The sequence below is a fragment of the Capricornis sumatraensis genome, chromosome 3, assembly GCF_032405125.1.
Source record: "Capricornis sumatraensis isolate serow.1 chromosome 3, serow.2, whole genome shotgun sequence".
NCBI classification, from domain to species: domain Eukaryota; kingdom Metazoa; phylum Chordata; class Mammalia; order Artiodactyla; family Bovidae; genus Capricornis; species Capricornis sumatraensis.
This window is the reverse complement of record NC_091071.1, coordinates 164,340,863-164,363,795: the sequence shown is the minus strand read 5'-3', so window position 1 is coordinate 164,363,795 and position 22,933 is coordinate 164,340,863. Positions and strand designations below refer to the sequence as shown.

General features: G+C 43.0%; 1 protein-coding gene across 1 annotated transcript in view; it reads right to left on the bottom strand.

The window, feature by feature from the left end:
• The window catches only part of DIS3L2 (DIS3 like 3'-5' exoribonuclease 2), a 362,585-nt gene that overhangs the window by 207,115 nt on the left and 132,537 nt on the right, over positions 1-22,933 (bottom strand). Inside the window, exons 7-8 of the mRNA XM_068968636.1 lie at positions 6,820-6,920; positions 4,822-5,069 (exon numbers count right to left, since the gene is read on the bottom strand). Of these exons, the coding sequence (XP_068824737.1) occupies positions 4,822-5,069; positions 6,820-6,920 (349 nt within the window). The remainder of the gene's footprint in view (positions 1-4,821; positions 5,070-6,819; positions 6,921-22,933) is intronic.

Below are 22,933 nucleotides of genomic sequence, written 5' to 3'. Positions count from 1 at the left end.
TATAAAAAGTACTAAGTATGTTGTGATACATAGCAAAAAGCAGTGATGCCTAAAAGCCAGTGAGAGTTCCTCAAGAACAGATTACCTTTAGGCTTTTGATAGCATTACAGGAATAAGACTCATGAAAGTGTGGTATATGATATATATACATACACACAGGTGAATAGGGCTCAACTGAAATCTCTCATGACTATTCCAAGAACAAAATAAAAAATAACTTTTTAACAACCAGAAGTCTCTAGTACTGTAATACTCTTTGGGCTCCCCTTGAATGGGCTACCCTGGTGGTGCGGATGGTAAAGAGTCTGCCTGCAGTGTGGGAGACCCGGGTTCAATCCTGGGTCAGGAAGATCCCCTGGAGAAGGAAATGGCAACCCACTCCAGGATTCTTGCCTGGAAAATCCCATGGACGGAGGAGTCTGGCAGGCTGCAGTCCATGAGGTCGCAAAGAGTCAGATACGACTGAGCAACTTCACTCTCTTTCTTTCTTTCTTTCGTCTTAACTGGCACTTTGGTGCTACTGGGAGTGCCAGGGAAGCAATGCTTACACTGACGGAGGCACCAAGACTGACAGCCTCCTGAAGGCCCCTTCCAAAGCTACTGAAATTATATATTCTACTAATTGCACATTCTACTTAACCTTTTTGTTAAAAATTCCAAACATGGGGTTCTCCCCCTGAGTTTATATACTGACTGGATGTTGTTATCAAGTGTTGATTTTGAAGCCAAAGAACCTTGGTTCTCATCACCTTCTGTTCTAAACCACTCATGTTTTCTAGTTTGATTTATGGTACAATATCTTACTAGTCAACATGGCTAAAGACCCTGGGGTCACCAAATCATTTTCATCTACCTATCTGACCAGCCAGTAAACATTCACTGAGTATCCTTGTCCTAAAGAAGCTCATGGCTAAGTAAGTAACTTACACAAGCAACTGTAATACAGACAAGAGCTGTAAGAGTGGTGATATTATTAGAAATGATGGGAGTACCATGACAGAAGACTCAGTCAGGGAACACTCTCTGAGCAGATAACTAACTTAAGTTTAAAAGTTGAGTATTTCACTAAACACTACAGAGAGGAGAAAGCCACTGCTGAGAAAGGAAGTGCTGTGTGCAGAAGTTTGGAGCTATGAACAGAGTTAGCAATGAAATGGCAAGCAATGAGGCACAAGCGAAGGGAACAGCAAGAGATAAAGATGCTCTTGGTGAATCATGATTAAATGCCATTGTCATTATCTATCCAGTCACCCAATCAGAAGCCTGAGAGTTCATTCAAGATTCTGTCCTTCTCCTTCATGCCCCATTTCCAGCTGGTCACCATGTCTGAGAAAATTTGCTTCTTCCTCTCCCCTGACTCTTTTCATTCCTTCTGACTCCCTCTGTACAGCTCCTTCACTTTATCTCAGTGTGACATCTGGCTTGCTTCCAGCCATGGCCCTTCCCACCTACTCTGGACTCCCAGTCAGAATGATTCTTTAGGAAAGAGGCTTCCACTCTCCAAGAAACAACTCTAGACTTCCCCCTTCATCCACCTTCTCTACACTTTCAGAAAAGTATTTTATTCCTAGAAGAACATATAGCATTCTGCCTTGTATTATACATAGGGCTAAAAAGACAGGCCATTCAATCCATCTGCTATGTTCACATTCCACGCGAGAGAGTTGAGTCCCATGGTCCCTGATAATCAGGCAGTGGATCGTGGGACCTTGGACCCCCCTAGCTCTGTTGAGCAAATAACTGTCTCAATAGACCAATAAAGATTTTCTACTCTAGAAATTCTGTGCTCTAGACTTCAGTGTGTGACCTGCAGGGGACTGGCAGTACCATTTGGGGGCCATGTGTGTTATTGAGAAGGGAAATGGCTACTGTGTGGAAAAGAGCAGAAAAATACAGCTCATGTGCAGAACGGGGTAAAGAAAAGATGCTGTGTGGTGGCTGGACTGGTCAGGGTGGTTGAGACAGAAGCTTTGTTTCCTTTGCTACCTTGTTAGTTCTGAATTCCCCATGAGACGTGCTATACTCACTGCCCTGGGCTTTAGGCAAACCACCAATTCCTTACACCAACCGCCACTTTCACTTCAATTAGTACAAGCAGCAGTCTATTTCCTAGAAAACAATTAACCCTACGACATTTATGTAAAGTCCTTCTGCATTAGGCTATAATTTCTCTAAAGAAACCAGGGCTTATTTACCTTTGTATTTCTCACATAAGATAGCAGCGACTTACACATACGATTAACACCTGTCTTGTGAACTGAATTTAACTATAGATGAAGTAAATGGCTTTGGACTTGGATGATCCATGGCAACTGTATAGGCAGAGGTTCAATAATTCTCAAGGATAGAGTGTTGGGGCAGAGGACAAATTCAAAAGGAAGGCATTTTGGTTAAACTTGGTTTTGAGGCACGATTTCTATGGAAGCAAACCACACACATTCATACCTGTAGCAAGCACTACCTCCACACTCCTGGTCAAAACCTAGCAAGGATGAGAAAGGAAACCCAGGCAGTCATAGCACAGCACGCCTGGCTGGGAAACGGTGACCTCAGCTCCTGAAGATCAGTAACTGATAGCCAGAACAAAATGGCAAGGCGACCACCAACGGGCAACAGCTGTGGCCCGCACCCGCCGTGAGACAGACGTCAGCGGGGAACTGCATCGTGGAAACTTGCCGCACTTTACTTCCAAAGACAAATTTTCTCTTTTCCACAAAGACTTTTTAACAGGCTTACTTCCATAAAAGACAATTTTTAATGTCTTTATAGTAAGAAGGTAGAGAAAAAGCACACCTTTCCATCTAAATAGGAGAATCTTTAATTTTTTATATATAACATATGGTTATTATTTTAAAATACTAGTTTTCTGGATTCAGCAAATGTCCTTGCTGCTTCAAAGACTCAACTCCTTTTTTGATTACTGTTGTACTTTACCCACAAGAAAAGAGTTTTTGATGAAGTAAGGCTTCATCATTTGATGAAGTAATAGCACCTGAAGGGCCATTTGAACAATAAGAAACTCAGTCTGTGAAGATTTCCTGACTATACCCTGACTACACCCTTACAGCTCAAAAACTAAGGAAGTAGCCCAATCAAGTATACACAATGGGATATGACAGAAAGGCAGATAAAGACAAGGCTGGATTTCCTGCCTTGATGTGAAATGTTCCCTTTTCACTGCCAAGCAGACAGTGGCGGGCACAACCACCAGGGCCAGGTGGCACAGCCATTATCGACCCTTTTGAGTGGATGGTGAGAAACTGGCAAGCTGCTGAGAAGGGCTATTTAGGGCTCAAAGGGTTGACGTCACTTTTGGATAATGAGTTAGGCTTCAAAATTATGACACTGCAATCACATCACTTGAGAATAGAAAAGAAAGTGCAAGTGCTCCTGAGTGTCTCTGAGAACATATCAATAGCGGTGATGTTCAAATCACTGAGAAAGTGGCCCAGGATAGTATATATTTTTAAAAATATATTCATTTATTTATTTGGCTGCACCAGGAGGTCTTAGTTGCTGTATGTGGAAATTTTAGCTGTGGCATGCCAACTTTTAGTTGTAGCATGTGGGATCTAGCTCCCTAATCAGGGAGCAAACCCGGGCTCCCTGCATTGGAAGTGTAGGGTCTTAGCCACCAGACCACCAGGGATGTCCCAGAATAGTATATTTTAAATTGCATTATTAGGACACACAGATATGACCTGCTTTTCTTCACTAACCATAAAAGGCTAAGCAGAGAATAAACTTCATCAAGGCTGCACTTGGTGGCCATCCATTGTGTTGACACTCATAACCAAGGAACGTTCCCAGGAGGGTCCGTCCTGTACAAGTTAGCTGGCCAACAGCAAGGCACCAAATCAGGCTGAGAGTAGCATCAGAGCAAACTCTTCCAGCTTTTATGCCTTCATTTGCATTTCCTGTGAAGCATAAACCAGATGCCACCATAATAAAGGGCTACAGATATAGCTAAAACTTAATACTGCTTCTCTTTCAAAATGAACATCAATTGTAAGAAGGGAACAGGCGCAGCATTTGCTCAAACAGCTGGGTCCAGCAGCTTCTTCAGATGATAATGAAGTGGCTAGTGATGATGCTCTGTGGCTATAGAATCTATACTTAAGTGAGATTGGTTTCTGAAAGATTCCCTAAAAACATGGCACCCTTCCCCTGCTTTTGGCAGGGAGATTTAACATTGAATGCTATTAAGTGAAACCTCTGAAGTGTTAGTTGCTCAGTCGTGTCTGACTTTTTGTGACCCCATGGACTGTAGCCCACCAGGCTCCTGGATCCATGGGATTCTCCAGGCAAGAATACTGGAGTGCGTTGCCATTTCTTCCTCCAGGAAACCTCTGAAGGATCAATACCAAAAAAGCACATCATTCAAACATATCTTTACATTCTTAGTTTTTAAGCCTGGGAAACTGAGGTCCCATGAATATGCCTCCACTTTCACATATTTTAACACTAGTGTCTGGAAGGAGGGATGTGACTGTTGGATGCAATGAATTCTTTGCAAATTCCCAAGTACAAACAGGATTCATAGCATAACAGGAAGTAAGCCGAGGCTTAGAATGTACTTACGTTTTATGCCAAAAAACAGAAACAAACAAAAAGGGTGAATGCCAATTCAAGGAACCTACAGGTGACCAGCTGAGGTGGTAGCTAAGGGCCATTTCTGAGGAACTAGGAGCAAAATATGCCTAGGACCCATGTTTTAATGAAGAAATAATAATTAAAATACACACAAAAATGTTTATCTAAATGTTACCTAAACCAAATTGTATCTGATTTCGGTAGTTTTTCTCACCAAAGGTCACCTACCCTAGGGCAAAGTTGCTGTCTTCCTTCCAGTCCATAATGCGGCAGATGAACAGTGTGTTGGCATAGTCTTTGGGCCGGGTCACAAAGTCCTGCGGACAGTCCTTGAGAGGAACGTATATTCTAGGCACCCGGTGGTCCGAGGGAGAAAACAAGGCGTATTTCCTAAACAGTTCACTGTTCTTATCAGCCAAGAGTTTGAGGAAGCCAGTCGCTGCACGTGAGTGCTTTTTCTCCAAGATGTAAACCACCTGAAAATACCAAGGATACATATATGGTTAATGTTGTTTATCTACAGTACTAGACAACAATTGGGAGAAGGCAGAACGTTACCTGGTCACCTCGCTGGGTCCAAGAGTTTTTCTAAGTCCTACTGAAATACTTCTCAGTGATGCTCTGTGACTAAATGACTTTACCACAGTGTCAGTTTTGCATATGAGTACTGTTTGCCTGGTAATTTTAGATCAAACTAAGAAACTATACCCAAAAAAAAAAAAAACAGAGGGAGCACCATTGGGGGGCAGCAGCAAATTGCAGAACACAAATTCCATCTATAGAGGTTGCCTCTACTCAGTTCTGACCAAAGTCAAAGTCATTTAAGAATGCGGCCCAGTGTTCCCAGATGTTTTGTTTTGTCGAGAGAAGCCAGAAGCCTGATTTTCTTTTTTAACTCAAACCACGCCATTTTTTTTTTAAATGAAAGCTACTAAGTCAAAATTTTTAAATATTGCATAGGTCAAACAAAAATTTGTGAGAATTCCCTGGTGGTCCAGTGGTTAGGATTCCACTACCACTACATTGCCAAGGACGCAGGTTCAGTCCAGGGTTGGGGAACTAAGATCCTACAAGCTGCATGGTGTGGCCAAAAAATTAAAAAACTGAAGTTTTTTTTTTTTTTTAAGGCACAAATTTGTGAGCCAGATCCAGCCCATGGTCTTTCCATTCGTTATAATCTTTCACACCTATCATGTTGCCTAGTATATGGTTAGTATTCAAAATGCTTCTTAAAATAAAGATCTAGGTAACTGAATGGGTACGTGGCTGGGTGGGGGGTGGGCAATAATATATATGTAATATAATTTAGAAATTCCCCATGTCGGTATGCAGGAGACACTCTCCTAACCAACTTGCTAGACTGAGTGTCAACACTGCACTCCCAGGGTACACGTGCCAAAAGAGGGGAGACCACGTGCTCTCACACACTTCACCCTTGGTACCACTTCTTCCACCGGGAGCTATCCCCATAGCGAGGATCAGCTGCATCTGATCCCATATCTGAGTATGTCACCTGCATATATCATTAAAAAATAAAGTTGAATTATGGAAAAAAAATACAAACAAACAAATTGGTTTGTTACTATGATAACTAAATTAAATGCTTTGGAGGAACTAAAAAATACTTTATTAAAAACTTACTTTTGAATTAGATATGGTCAGCGACTTCACTTTCACTTTTCACTTTCATGCATTGGAGAAGGAAATGGCAGCCCACTCCAGTGTTCTTGCCTGGAGAATCCCAGGGACAGGGGAGCCTGGTGGGCTGCCGTCTCTGGGGTCGCACAGAGTCGGACACGACTGAAGCGACTTAGCAGCAGCAGCAGCAGCATGACAACAATAAAAGCCATTGGAGCCAAAAACTGTAAAAATCTAGGCATCTACACTCATATTGCTTCACCAGTGCCTAAATTCTCACTCTGCTTTAAACAAAACAAACCAGAAATTATAGTGCAGTTTATGCAGAAAGATAACACAGAACCTCAATAAATACCTCCATACACCAAGAAAGGGCCTTGGCCCTTCAGGCAAAGACAGGCAAGTGAATATATAGGTACATGTTTAAAGTTTATATATATATTTATTTAAAAGATTCACTTTTTATGATTCCCTGCTTCCATTGACTTTTCTGATGAACTGAGCAACTACAGTCCTAACTGAATTGTATGCAAGGCCTGCAAGAGGAAGAAGCTACAAGCGAGACAAGTGAAAGAAACAGGCAAAGACCTTTGCTGATCTCTGCAGCGACTTCTCTGGTAACACTCTGGAGTCCTGTGATGTGAAGGCGTTCTCATCTTTTATCACTGGTGCACCAGCGTCCTCTTTGCCTAATTTAAGACAAGAGAACAGCAGAAGAGGAGACATCAGGTAGATGCAGAGTATGAGGCACACAGACTCATGGTGTTTCTAAACTCAGAGCTGCAAGGATTCCTGGATACCATTTACCCCAAACTACTCATTTTACAGAAAAGGAAACCTGGGCCCACAGTGGTTAGGTGACTTGGCTAAGGTCAGTTACATCACCAACTTGTATTAATGCTCACACTCAGCAGGCCACATTTTATCTGTTTAACATTATTCATATATTAGGCTTCACATAAGTGGAGATATGTTGAATTACACTAAATCGCCTGTGTCAAAATGCCAAAAAAACTAAATGCTATACACTGTCCCCACCCACAAGGAAGAAGAGAGACATGTTAACTTATATGTACATCTCCTGAAATAAAACAAAATCAAAATAAATGTTAACTTTTAAAAGTACTTTGGTGCCAGCCATAACAAACAAAATGGTGGAAAATAGATTATATTTATTAAATAAACAAATAAAAAACCCAACCCTGATTTTCCTGGCTTTTCTTAGTGACATTATATAAAGAGTAAAGTACTTAAAGTCTTTTAATGTTTAATTTCCTTTCTTAAAAACTTATAAAATGCACATTCACCCAAAAAAACTGAAACCACATCTCTCCAGTAAAGAGGGAGTTAGGCTCTGGACCAGAAGTATTAAAACCACTCATGAAAAAAAAGCAGCAAATTACACACTTCTGAACATTTAATATTTTATATTTTCATGTGTTACATTAGATTTCCCCCACAAAATATTCTTATCCAACTATCCTGGAGTTTCTAGATGTTAGGAGTCACAACCAATTCATGTGGGACCCACTCCAGCTAGCTAAGAGAGACTTGTACTTATCATCATTTAGACATTATCATGGCCAAAATAAATAAATAAATCCTTTTCAGGACTGGCCTCTTAGCAAAGGCTCAGCTGAAAGCCAATTTTACTCTGGGCGTACTCTGGAAACACTGACATGATCTGACCTACTGGGGCTTAAGAACCATCAACTGTATGCTTTTCCATCTATGCTAAAATCTACCTACCTAGTGCCCATTGAAAGCAGAATTCTTACTGTTTTCTGAAAAGAAAAACAAATGAAAACTTTCCCATTGTCAATCTTCATGTTTATCAGTAAAAGAGGGTCATCATCTAAGTTCATCTTTTATTTTAGACCAAGTTCAGGATTCCAAATGCATCATATGCTTCCACTCATGGTGGTTTAGTTGCTAAGTCTTATTCAACTGTTTGCAACCCCAGGGACTATAGCCCACGAGGCTCCTCCCCTCCATGGGATTTTCCAGGCAAGAATACTGGAGTGGGTTACCATTTCCTTCTCCAGGGGATCCCAACCCAGGGATCGAACCCAGGTCTCCTGCACTGCAGGCAGATTCTTTACTGATTGAGCTACCAGGGAAGATTGACACTCTTAGGGAGAAAAAAAAAAAACCTATACAAATTGTTGACCTATCCCGTAACATATCTTGTCAATGTGTTCTGCAGAACAAGGTAAATTCAGGAAAGATTAGGAGGCTGGAATTACCACGAACAAGTATACTCTACCTAGATGTCTGATATCAAGACCTGGCAATCAAGAAAAGGTAGTGAGGGGGTTTCCAAGGATAGCCCAAAATCCTGGGCAGGCAGCTTTCTGTGATGGTCACCTCCGTCTTAAAATGACTATTGCTTCAGATTCCATTCCAACCATAAGCAACTCTTCTGTTCTAATGGTTATGCCAGGTTGCATTAAAAAAAAAAAAAAAAGAGGAAGTGGCCAATCATGATTTTCAGAGATGACCTTTTCAGGGTCTATGTTCATAAGGATTGTTGCAGAAGACTCTTGAGAGTCCCTTGGACAGCAAAGAGATCAAACCAGTCAATCTTAAAGGATATCAACCCTAAATATTCATTGGAAGGACTGATACTGAAGCTGAAGCTCCAATACTTTGGCCACCTGATGCAAAGAGTTGATTCACTGGAAAAGACCTTGATGCTAGGAAAGACTGAGGGCAGGAGGAAAAGGGGACAACAGAGGATAAGATGGTTGGATGGCATCACTGACTAAGCAGACATGAGTGTGAGCAAGCTCCAGGAGATAATGAAGGACAGGGAAGCCCTGCATGCTGCATATGGATATCCTGGCAGAAATAACGCTTGAGCAGACAAAGATGCATTCCAATATTACAAGTTAAACTGAAGCCTACAGCCTTACAGGTGAGCACCAAAAATATGTTCAATAAATGTGAAGAAACACACTGCCAGGTTAGAAAAGTGAGTCACCTCAATAAGTTTCCAACAAACCTACATCTTGGCATATCAAATAGCAAAGCTGTCAATTTAATGAGAGAACCTACTGCATTGTTTAATCACAAGACCATTTGTTTATTATACTTATTCCATGTGTATTTACTAGCATTGGGCATTGAGGATTCAGTATGAATAAAAGAAAGATGATCCCAGCTCTTAGGGAACACACAGTTTAACATTGGAGTGATATTCAATAAATACGCACTCGATCAATATGAAGTTATAAACTGTGATAAATGCTAAGAATGAACACTCACAAGGAGGAACAACAGAGAACATAGGATTTAGATTAAGAAGTCACAGAAAGGCCCTGTGTCCAAGTGACATTTGAGTTGAGACATGAGGAGGTGTGTGTAGGAGTGAGGAAGGGGACAAAAGACCCTGGGTGGGGAATGGTACTTGGGAAGGGGTGGAGGTGTGAAGTCCTAGGCACGGTCAAGGAATGGAAAGACCAATAGGCTGGAGCACGTGAGCAAGAAAAGGCGTGGCAAGAAATGGAAATGAAACGAGACAGGAGTCAAGTCAGATGGGGCCCTGCAGAAGTCAAGGATCCTGAGTTTAAACCTGCATACATTAGGAAGCTGGCTAAGGATTTTGTTCAAGAAAGTTACTGCGTGACCTGAGATTGGGCCAACCTAAGAGGGTGGATGTAGGGAGGCCAGTGAAGAGCTACTGCCAAGTCCAGACACGAGAGGATAGTGCTATAAGGCCGGCACTGGAGATGGAACTAAAATGATCATTTTAAGACATATTTTGGGGCTGAACTAATAGACTTTGGTGGTAATTAAATATGAGAGTGTGAGGATTATTACATGTAAGATGTGAAGGATTACTTCAGCTTTCTGATATCTTCAGCTAGGTTGATGGAGGAATTGCTGGCACAGGGAAGACTAGAGGAGGTGAAAATCAGGAGTTCAATCAGTATTTTGGAGGAGATTCCATTTGAGAAGCCATCAGTGAGACCTACAAGTGATGATATTGAATAAGCAGTTCAACATGAAGTTCTGGAACTCAAGAAAAGAGATCTGGACCCTGGCTCGAAGTATTATTTATATGCCAAGAACATCAATAACCTCAGATATGCAGATGATACCACCTTTATGGCAGAAAGTGAATAACTAAAGAGCCTCTTGATGAAAGTGAAAGAGGAGAGTGAAAAAGTTGGCTTAAAGCTCAACATTCAGAAAACTAGATCATGGCATCTGGTCCCATTGCTTTAGGGCAATAGATGGGGAAACAGTGGCAGACTTTATTTTGGGGGGCTCCAAAATCACTGAAGATGGTGACACAGCCATGAAATTAAAAGACGCTCACTCCTTGGAAGGAAAGTTATGACCAACCTAGACAGCATATTAAAAAGCAGAGACATTACTTTGCCAACAAAGGTCCATCTAGTCAGGACTATGGTTTTTCCAGCAGTCATGTATGGATGTTGAGAGTTGGACTATAAAGAAAGCTGACTGCTGAATAATTGATGCTTTTGAACTGTGGTATTGGAGAAGGCTCTTGAGAGTCCCTTGGACAGCAAGGAGGTCCAACCAGACCATCCTAAAGGAGATCAGTCCTGAATGTTCATTGGAAGGACTGATGTTGAAGCTGAAACGCCAATACTTTGGCCACATGATGGAAAGAACTGACTTATTTGAAAAGACCCTGATCCTGGAAAGATTGAAGGTGGGAGGAGAAGGGGATGACAAAGGATGAGATGGTTAGATGGCATCACCAACTCAATGGACATGAGTTTGGTAAACTCCGGGAGTTGGTAATGGACAGGGAGGCCTGGGGTGCTGCAGTCCATGGGGTTGCAAAGAGTCAGACACGGCTGAGTGACTGAACTGAACTGAACCATATTTATATTTTACAGCACAAGCCACAGAGAAGAAATTCAAACCCAAGTCACTTCAGCTGGTAAGTTCATGAAGCTCAACCACTGACACATGCTCAAGTTTGGAGTAATGTACTGTCACTGTTAAGGAAGAAAGAACAATTCACTGAGGAAGTGAGTTGGGACTTGAAGGATATACAGATCTTTTGAACAAAGAAAGTTGAAGGGCATTCCAGGTAAAGCCCAGCCCTGGTACAGTGGCCCAGAGCTGTGAAAGAGCCTGACATGGTAAAGGAAGATGAAGATTAAAGTTGTGATTTAAAGGATGGAGGCACAGCCTTTTCTCCTTTCCTCCTTCTTGGTGGCTGGAATCTGGATGTGAGAGCTGGCCCTCGTGCACTCATCTTGGTCCTAGAGGCTACAGGTCAAAGGTGCATTCTACTGTGCAGAGAAGCACAACACAGTTGAAGACTATGGAGCTATCCTACAAGACTTGACCTCTCTACCTCTGTTCTTCTTTTCTGTGAGCTAGAAATAAATCTTCTTATTTAAGTAAGTGATATTTTAGGGTTTAATGCCACTCTCAGCAGAACATACTTCCTAACACACATGGACATGAGTTTGAGCAAGCTCCAGGAGTTGGTGATGGACAGGGAAACCTGGCGTGCTGCAGTCCATGGGGTTGCAAAGAGTCAGACACGACTGAGCAACTGAACTGAACTGAACTGAACTGAACCAAATACACAGGTCCTTACAGTGAAACTGGTAAGTTTAGATACTATCCTACCAAGCATTATAAAGGCCAGGGACACATACATTTTATAGCTCTGAATTCGGTAGTTTTCTGGAGCAGAGAAACAACAGTTAAAGAGATCTCTGAAAGCTGGGTTTACAGGCTAGGCAAGACAATCAGAATCTAAATTAAGATGGTGGCAATGGGAGTGAACAGAGGCAAAATCTGAGAGAGATTTCTGAGAAGGATGTTGCTAAGTGTGTGCATCACTATGAATGACCTAGTACAAGAAAAGGGGCTTACTTTAAAAGACCTTTGATTGAATATCAGGAAGAACGCTTTGACAGAACAATAAAGCTCCTTGATGAATTACTAGAATAGGGCAGAGTTGCTGGCAGTCCTCAACAAAGGAAAAGGCTGTGTGGCCCACAGTCTTCAGTTTTGCCATATTGAAGGTAGAGCTGGCCCCATGCATTCTGTGGCCCCTTCTAGTTAAAAATGTCTAGGAACTAGTGACCACCAATATTCTTCATCTAAAAAAGAGAACTTTCTAAAAAGTAGACACACTACAAGTACAGCAACTGCTCACGATGTTCTCCAAGAAATACTGTAAGAGGAAAAATCCAGTGAAATCCTAATCTCTTTATACTGATTATCTGAAACTTCTATTTTAAACATTCAAAAAGTAAAACACCATGGTCTGCTGGAGCTGGCATTGCCACTTACTTAAAAATGATTCTGATTTGGCCTTCTCATACATAAGCAATGGATTAACAAGGCTGAAGATTCTGAACACTTGCAAACTCATCGGCTTTTCAGATGATTAGACTGTGATGCTGGGCTTCCCTGGTGGCTCAGAGGTTAAAGCGTCTGCCTCCAATGCAGGAGACCTGGGTTCAATCCCTGGGTCGGGAAGATCCCCTGGAGAAGGAAATGGCAACCCACTCCAGTATTCTTGCCTGGAGAATCCCATGGACGGAGGAGCCTGGTAGGCTACAGTCCACGGGGTCGCAAAGAGTCGGACACGACTGAGCGACTTCATCTCAGACTGTGATGCTAAGTGAAAGCAATGTGAAGAAAAAAGCAAGGAATTGCGCAAAAAGGGTGTTTCAACCTTTCCAATGCAAAGAGTGACAAACTCTGACAAATATAAGCTTTTTCATCTCTGAATGGTCATAGAAATTTACAATTTCCACCAAGAATTCAATGAAAACATTCATATAAATTGGTACATGAAAATAATTCCCCTCAGAGCTCTCAAAATGAGCCAATGAGAACTTATTTTATAGGCCCCAGTGAAATGCAGGAATGACAACACAGGTCCTCACAGGGCCAGGTAACATTCATGTTATCCTTACTTTCTGTGCTGTAAGTTTGCCAGCCTGAGCAAGCCTCTCACTCTGAAGTAAAGCTATTGAAATCTCCTGGTGCCAGAGAATGTTCCCAGTGTATTCCCATACATCACATCACCTCGTTTGAGCCACAACATAACTTCACACAATAGGTAGAGCGGATGTTGTTACTGCAGGTTCATCAGGGGAATGGGAGTAATGAAGGGGCAGAGCAGGTGATGACGACAGGCAGATCCTGGTGCTGTGGCAGCCTATTCTCCACATAAGCAAGAGTCAGAGCATCAGGGGAAATGCCATGAAAACCTCTGTCAAGATATTGCTTAAGGACTTCCCTGGTGGTACAGTGGATAAGAATCTGCCTGCCAGTGCAGGAGACATGGGTTCAATCCCAGGTCTGGGAAGATTCCACATGCCTCAGAGCACCTAAGCCTGTGCACCGGAACTACTGAGCTCACACTCTAGAGCCTAAGAGCCGTCACTACTGCAACTACTGAAGCCCGAGTGCCCTAGAGTCTGTGTTCTGCAGAAAGAGAAGCCGCTGCAATGAGCAGCTTGTGCGCCTCAACAGAGTAGCCACCGGCGGCCACAACTAGAGAAAGCCCACGTGCAGCAACAAAGACTCAGCATAATCAAAAACAAAATGAAATAAATTAAATTAAAAAATCAAACCCTGTCGTTCCATGTTTTTTAAAAAACACATTGCTTAAGTGGCCATTTCTTTTCCATGGGGATGGTCTTGATCCCTGTCTCCTGTACAATGTCACGAACCTCAGTCCATAGTTCATCAGGCACTCTATCTATCAGATCTAGGCCCTTAGATCTATTTCTCACTTCCACTGTATAATCATAAGGGATTTGATTGAGGTCATACCTGAATGGTCTAGCGGTTTTCCCTACTTTCTTCAATTTGAGTCTGAATTTGGCAATAAGCAGTTCATGATCTGAGCCACAGTCAGCTCTTGGTCTTGTTTTTCTTGACTGTATAGAGCTTCTCCATCTTTGGCTGCAAAGAATATAATCAATCTGATTTCAGTGTTGACCATCTGGTGATGTCCATGTGTAGAGTCTTCTCTTGTGTTGTTGGAAGAGGGTGTTTGCTATGACCAGTGCGTTTTCTTGGCAAAACTCTATTAGACTTTGCCCTGCTTCATTCCGCATTCCAAGGCCAAATTTGCCTGTTACTCCAGGTGTTTCTTGACTTCCTACTTTTGCATTCCAGTCCCCTATGATGAAAAGGACATCTTTTTTGGGTGTTAGTTCTAAAAGGTCTTGTAGGTCTTCATAAGACAGTTCAACTTCAGTTTCTTCAGCGTTACTGGTTGGGGCATAGACTTGGATTACTGTGATATTGAATGGTTTGCCTTGGAGACGAACAGAGATCATTCTGTCGTTTTTGAGATTGCATCCAAGTACTGTATTTCGGACTCTTTTGTTGACCATGATGGCTACTCCATTTCTTCTGAGGGATTCCTACCCGCAGTAGTAGATATAATGGTCATCTGAGTTAAATTCACCCATTCCAGTCCATTTTAGTTCGCTGATTCCTAGAATGTCGACATTCACTCTTGCCATCTCCAGTTTGACCACTTCCAATTTGCCTTGATTCATGGACCTGACATTCCAGGTTCCTATGCAATATTGCTCTTTACAGCATCGGATCGTGCTTCTGTCACCAGTGACATCCATAACTGGGTATTGTTTTTGCTTTGGCTCCATCCCTTCATTCTTTCTGGAGTTATTTCTCCACTGATCGCCAGTAGCATATTGGGCACCTAATGACCTGGGGAATTCCTCTTTTGGTATGCTATCATTTTGCCTTTTCATACTGTTCATGGGGTTCTCAAGGCAAGAATACTGAAGTGGCTTGCCATTCCCTTCTCCAGTGGACCACATTCTGTCAGATCAAGACCATCCCCATGGAAAAGAAATGCAAAAAAGCAAAATGGCTGTCTGGGGAGGCCTTACAAATAGCTGTGAAAAGAAGAGAGGTGAAAACCAAAGGAGAAAAGGAAAGATATAAGCATCTGAATGCAGAGTTCCAAAGAATAGCAAGAAGAGATAAGAAAGCCTTCCTCAGCGATCAGTGAAAAGAAATAGAGGAAAACAACAGAATGGGAAAGTCTAGAGATCTCTTCAAGAAAATTAGAGATACCAAGGGAACATTTCATGCAAAGATGGGCTCGATAAAGGACAGAAATGGTATGGACCTAACAGAAGCAGAAGATATTAAGAAGAGGTGGTAAGAGTACACAGAAGAACTATACAAAAAAGATCTTCATGACCCAGATAATCATGATGATGTGATCACTAATCTAGAGCCAGACATCTTGGAATGTGAAGTCAAGTGGGCCTTAGAAAGCATCACTATGAACAAAGTTAGTAGAGGTGATAGAATTCCAGTTGAGCTGTTTCAAATCCTGAAAGATGATACTGTGAAAGTGCTGCATTCAATATGCCAGCAAATTTGGAAAACTCAGCAGTGGCCACAGGACTGGAAAAGGTCAGTTTTCATTCCAATCCCAAAGAAAGGCAATGCCAAAGAATGCTCAAACTGCCACACCATTGCACTCATCTCACATGCTAGTAAAGGAATGCTCAAAATTCTCCAAGCCAGGCTTCAGCAATACGTGAACCGTGAACTCCCTGATGTTCAAGCTGGTTTTAGAAAAGGGTAGAGGAACCAGAGATCAAACTGCCAACATCCGCTGGATCATGGAAAAAGCAAGAGAGTTCCAGACAAACATCTATTTCTGCTTTATTGACTATGCCAAAGCCTTTGACTGTGTGGATCACAATCAACTGTGGAAAATTCTGAGAGAGATGGGAATACCAGACCACCTGACCTGCCTCTTGAGAAATCTGTATGCAGGTCAGGAAGCAACAGTTAGAACTGGACATGGAACAACAGACTGGTTCCAAATAGGAAAAGGAGTCCATCAAGGCTGTATATTGTCACCCTGCTTATTGAACTTCTATGCAGAGTACATCATGAGAAACACTGGGCTAGAAGAAACACAAGCTGGAATCAAGACTGCCGGGAGAAATATCAATCACCTCAGATATGCAGATGACACCACCCTTATGGCAGAAAGTGAAGAGGAGCTAAAAAAGCCTCTTGATGCAAGTGAAAGAGGAGAGTGAAAAAGTTGGCTTAAAGCTCAACATTCAGAAAACGAAGATCATGGCATCCGGTCCCATCACTTCATGGGAAATAGATGGGGAAACAGTAGAAACAGTGTCAGACTTTATTTTGGGGGGCTCCAAAATCACTGCAGATGGTGACTGCCGCCATGAAATTAAAAGACGCTTACTCCTTGGAAGTAAAGTTATGAGCAACCTAGATAGTATATTCAAAAGCGAGACATTACTTTGCCAACTAAGGTCCGTCTAGTCAAGGCTATGGTTTTTCCTGTGGTCATGTATGGATGTGAGAGTTGGACTGTGAAGAAGGTTGAGTGCTGAAGAATTGATGCTTTTGAACTGTGGTGTTGGAGAAGACTCTTGAGAGTCCAGGAGATCCAACCAGTCCATTCTGAAGGAGATCAACCCTGGGATTTCTTTGGAAGTTATGATGCTGAAGCTGAAGCTTCAGTACCTTGGCCACTTCCTGCAAAGAGATGACTCATTGGAAAAGACTCTGATGCTTGGAAGGATTGGGGGCAGGAGCAGAAGGGGATGACTGAGGATGAGATGGCTAGATGGCATCACAGACTCGATGGACATGAGTCTAAGTGAACTCCGGGAGATGGTGATGGACAAGGAGGCCTGGCGTGCTGTGATTCATGGGGTCGCAAAGAGTCGGACACGACTGAGCGACTGAACTGAACTGAACTAAGTGGCCATGGGACTCCCTGAAATGCTCAAGGCCATACCATACTCAAAGCAAGTATGGTATGCCATTGAGTATGAAATGTTTCCTGAAGCATCAACTCAGTGAAGTTTCTGGGTACCTGTGGGGTGCCAGGCACTACAAATGACCCTGGTTCTGTCCTCAGAAAACTCATGTGCGGGAAAGTGAAAGTATAAGTTGCTCAGTGTCCAACTCTTTGGGACCCCATACTGGAGTGGGTAGCCTTTCCCTTCTCCAGGGGATCTTCCCAACCCAAGGACTGAACCCAGGTCTCCCACATTGCAGGCAGATTCTTTGCCAGCTGAGCCACAGGGGGAAGCAAAATGAAAACACTACTGAAAGTGCACAGAGGTGGTGCCTACAGTAAGAAGGGGGCTAGAGAGTTTGACGGTGAAGCCCTGAGCTGAAACGGGAGGGCTAAGTAGGAGCTGGCTAGATGTATGGGCATGCAGAGCATTCCAGAAAGGGACAAAACCAACTGTAAAGATACACAATCAAAACTAAAATGAGAAGAACAAAGGTTCTCTATGTCTAAACATGTTGCAGGGACCAGACTACAAAAGGCTTCACACTGAACAGCATGTATTTTACCTGTAGGGATGGAAAGAGATTCAAAGATTTGAGAATAACATAATCAGAACTATATTTGATGAGGAGTCAAGGGTCAGCCTATTGCTCCTTTGAAGATAATCTGTCTTTTTCTCTAGCTGCTTTTGAGATTTTCCCTTTGGTTTTCTGTAACTTCATCTTGAAGTATCTAAGTTTGAATTTTTTAAAATTCTACATATAATCATTGGTCATAAATCTGAAGTTTGGTAGCTCAACTGTTGTGGGAAATCGTCATCATTATCTTTAAATTTCACCTTGGCTCATTTTCTCTCTCATCTCCTTTCTAGGTCTCTTATTTAGACCTCACTCTATCCTCTATGTCTCTAACCCTCTCCCTCTGCATTTCCTATTTGTTTTCTCCGTGCTTTACTCTGGATAACTTCTTCCTACTGTCTTCCAGTTTGTTAATTTTTCTCTTCAGCTTTATTCAGTCTTCTGTTAAATTTATCCATTGAGTTCTTCTCTCAAAACTTTTATTAATATACCTTTCCTCATCCACTGAGTTTTAAATTTCATTAGTTATGTTTACTTCTAGAAGTTTTATTTGGCTCCTTTTTAAATTTGCTATGTCACATTTCAGTTTCCTATTCTTTGCAGATATATTCAAGCTTATCTTTTATTTCCTGTAACAGTAGCTTTTATAGATGGCAATGATTCCAATATCTGATGACATCTATGAAGGGCTGTTTCTGTTGTCTGTGGTTGCTGATGATTCTTGCCCTTGAGTATGGTTTCCTTGGGTACCTGGTTATATTTATGTGCTGGTTACTGAATAATTTGAGGCCTAGGCTGAAGAAACCTTCCTTTTGAAAGAGTTTCCACTAGATTTTGCCAGATACCCCAAGGCACAACCAACCCATAAACCGATTCAAGACTCGATTCCTTGGTTGATCCAGTCAGCTTGAACCTGGGCTGCAATTCCAAAAGAGAGAGCTGGTATGTTTCAGGTCTACCCTCAGTCTGATAGTGTAGTCCTTTGGGGTCCCAATTTCTTTTGAGAAATCTGGGCTTTATTTCTGTCTCCTACAGCTGCTGGGCAAATCTGCACTCTTGCATGGGTTCTCCATTACAATTTTAACATGGTAATGCCTGCTGCTGCTGCTGCTGCTGCTGCTAAGTTGCTTCAGTCGCGTCCAACTCTGTGCGACCCCATAGACGGCAGCCCACCAGGCTCCCCCGTCCCTGGGATTCTCCAGGCAAGAACACTGGCGTGGGTTGCCATTTCCTTCTCCAATGCATAAAAGTGAAAAATGGAAGTGAAGTCGCTCAGTCGTGCCCAACTCCTAGCGACCCCATGGACTGCAGCCTAGCAGGCTCCTCCGTCCATGGGATTGTCCAGGCAAGAGTACTGGAGTGGGGTGCCATCGCCTTCTCCGATGGTAATGCCTATGAGCTCTCTAATGCTTTAGGAAGAAGGCTGGGTTTGGTTTGGTCTTGGTTTTGTATTTTATCCAAGTGTTTTTTGTTTTTTCAGTACAAGGGTTGCATGACTGAGTAACCATCAACCATTACTATCAACAGAAAGTCACTAAAGTTTGTATCTTAGAAATATTTTTCAGGTGGCAGCGTAGAGCCTAGAGAGCAGTGACAGGAGTGAGAACAGGAGAGGGACACCAGTAACCTGTGCAGGAAATGCAGCAAGGAAGTTTCTTATGAGAGCAGGGAAGGTACTGTGACAGTGCCCAGTGGTACATTAAGCAGAAGCACAAGGGATAGAGAGAAGAGCCAGGTATTGTCACACTGATTCTCAGCAACCCCATGAGGGAAGCATTACTATTCTGGTTTTTAGAGCAATCAGCAGTTCACAGAGGTAAAATAACTTATCCCAGGGTTCATCCAAGGAGATGGTTAGTAGAGGTAGTGTCAGAACCCAGTATGACTCCAAGTCTAAAGTCTTCTCATCACAGTATGACAAGATCTAGAAGAAAGATGGTGAATGTGGGTGGGTTCCAATGAGGAGATAGGAGGGTTGCCAAAAACTGTATAATTCACTGAAAGATACCTCTGGATTTTAAATTTTAGAAGGTGCCAAATGACAAACGGCTCTCTAAATAACTTCCTGCTTCCACTCACAGAAATGACAAGAGTGGTTAAAAGCATGAGCTTTGGAGTCCCAAGACCTAAAATCAAACCTAGGTCCTGTGATCTTGAACTTGTAACTTTGAACAAGTTACTCCCTCTCTCAACTTCCTCCTTTGGAAATCAGGAACAGTACACGTGAGTTATGTTTACATGTAGTGTCCTGGCAGAAAGTACATTAACAAAAATTTTTAGATATCACTATTAATGTTGCTGTTGTCATAGTCATTATCATTAGCTCTTGGTAGTAAGTTCTGAGTAAATCCAACCCTGTTACCCTGAACTCAACTGACTGGACAGGGACTGGTATGCAGGACAATGGCAACACTACAAAATGGGTCACATTTCCTCATCTGTAAAATATAACCCATCTTATAGAGTTAGTGGGAATAATAGTAAATGAAATTAACATATATACAGTGGCTAGAGCACAGCAAGCACTAACTGCTATACAATATGTATCTAAATTGCCTGCGCTTTTCTGTACGCTAGGTGCATTCTGTGCAAAGTAAGGAAGGAGAAGAAACGGTGCTACGTCGGTAGGCAGAGGCTAGGTCAACGTCATGAAGTTTGGATTTATCCCAAAGGCAATGGAGAGCTAGGGAAGGAAGCATACACAGGACTAACATGACATGGTTTAATCAGCTCACGGTTTAACCAGTGGCTGTATGGGGAACAGATTTAGAAGTGAAGCTGGAGGCAGAAAGGCCAGGTAGCAGGTGACTTCAATAAATCAGACTAGTGGCAAAAGGAATGGAGGATTCCAAATAGAGAGGTATTTAAAAGGCACAACTTACCAGATTATTCAGATGCTAGTGGGGAACTGGAGGCTGGGGAGATTACATGGGGTGGAGTAAGGAATGGGAATGGGCTTCCTTATGGCTCAATGGTAAAGAATCCACCTGCCAATGCAAGAGATGCAAGAGACGTGGGTTCAATCCCTGGGTCGGGAACATCCCCTAGAGGAGAAAATGGCAACCCACTCCAGTATTCTTGCCTGGGAAATCCCATGGATAGAGAAGCCTGGAGGGCTACAGTCCATGGGGTCGCAAAAGAGTCAGATATGACTCAGCAACTAAACAACAACAACAAGGAATGGGAAAAGATTGCCTCATTTCCTTGTAATAGATGTTCTCAAAGTATAGTTTCCCGACCAGGAACATCAGCATTACCTGAGAACTCTTAGAAAGACAAATTCTCAGATTCCCACCCCAGACCTACTGACTCAGACTCGCCAGGGATGGGGCCGAGCCACTGAACACACCTCCCAGGGGACTCTGATGGCCACTAAAGTGCGGAACCACTGCTCTAAACCACTGTGCGATGACCAGCTAGAGGAAGAGTCTTCAGGCAACCAGGCAGGGACCTAAGTGCAGGTGAGTTTGAGGTGATGGCTATGAGATCTGATGCTTAAGAGATAGGTCTGGGTGGGAGAGAAAAAAGAGCATATTACACGTGTACATAGGACAGATGAACAAATAGACCAGTTCCCTTGGAAATGGTTCAGAATCAGAAGGGAAGAGAGTCTAGAGCACAGTGGTTCTAGGAACAGCAGCAGGAACAGCATTAAGAAAGCACAAGTAGAAGAGTCTGCATGTAGGGCATGATCAGAAAAGGTAGGAGAACGATCAGGCAAATGTGAAGTCAGAGGAGCCAAAGAAAGCAAGCCTCTCAATAAGGAAAGTGTGGTCGGCAGGGTGTACGTGGTGACAAGGTCACAGGAGGAAATGGAGTGAAGCAGAGCACGGGGCGTGGGAACTGAGGGGTCGAGGGTGTGTGTGCACCAGGCTCCGGAAGGCTGGCTGTGAAGGTGGGCGTGGCACAGGGTGGAAGCTGTGGGGGAGAAGGAAATCACAACAAGGTTCCTTTTATGCTTTTAAGATAAGAGAAGCCTGAACACAGTTAATTGCTGATAGGAAAGAATCAGTAAGGAAGGTGTGGTTGAAGAGGGCACCATGAAGAAAAGGAGGCGACCGTGGGCAGGAAGGGATAGGGTCCAGAACCAGAGGGAAGGACTAACCTCAGGCAGCAGGACACAGAGAGGCCGCCCTCCCTGCATCAAAATAAATCAGGTGGGGGATGAGCCTGGACACAAGCCAGTTGCTGTCTGGCGCTGGAAAGTTGAGGGGGTTCCAGAGGGGAAGCAGGTGGGCAACAGCTCTTGCTTTTTGAAACACAGAAGCCAGTTCATCTGCTGAAAAGTGCTAGGGGAGGAAGAGGATACCTAATACGTTCAGAGCTAGGTTCCACAACCCCAGGGGAGGATTACAAACGAATGGCATCCTCAAACAGCCGCCCTGAACATGCCAGGCACTGCGCTCCATGAATTCAAAACAGTGACGGTAACTAGTTACTGAGCACCTGTGGCACACGTCTGGCACTGGGTTAGGGGACTTATATGCCCTCCCACATAATATTCTCCAATAATCCAATGAGGTAGGCATGTTTATCATGCCAATTTTAAAGAAGAGGCTCTAAAAGATCGTTTAGGAACTGAGGATCACAAAAATTAAATAACACGCTTGCTTGTGGATACCAGCTAGGAAATGACAAGGGCAGGATTCAGTCCTAAATCTCACCCTCTCCCCATGATGCCTAAGAACCTTCAAGATTTGAACAGCATTAATGGAAGTGATTAGTTGCTGCAGTCCATGGGGTCGCAAAGAGTCAGACACGATTGGGTGACTGAACAACAACAGTGGGAGGGAGAATGAAAAAGAAAACATGCTTTTAGAGGGATGTGCCTGAATAAGATACCAGGAGAAGTCAATCAGCTGCTGGGCCCATCCTGAGTTTGGGTGACTATGCGATATAAGTGTGACTATCTCCTCCACTCAAGCTGGAGATCCAGTTCTACATCTTGGGGCAGAGGATGGATTTATCAACCAGATGATAACACTGTCTGAAAGTAGACAGATGTGTAGAGACTGAAAAAGAAGGATTTCACATAAGAGTAACAAGATGAAAAAATGAATGAAAAGAATACTAACACTCCAGCATTAAAAGGAAAAAAACAAAATTCCTTCGGCAACCAGTTCCCTTCCTTGTTCTAATTAATAGACTGATGAGAGATGAAGAACGGGGGGACTCACTGTGGCAGGACCTGGTCACCCTTCTCACCAGGCTGACCATGCAGATACACTCAGGTTCCTGAGTTGAAGCTGTGCCCTGGATACAGTGACTTTGGGGGCCCAAACTTGAGTTCTTCACAGGGTCCTCTCAAATGGGGCTTTGCACCAGTTCC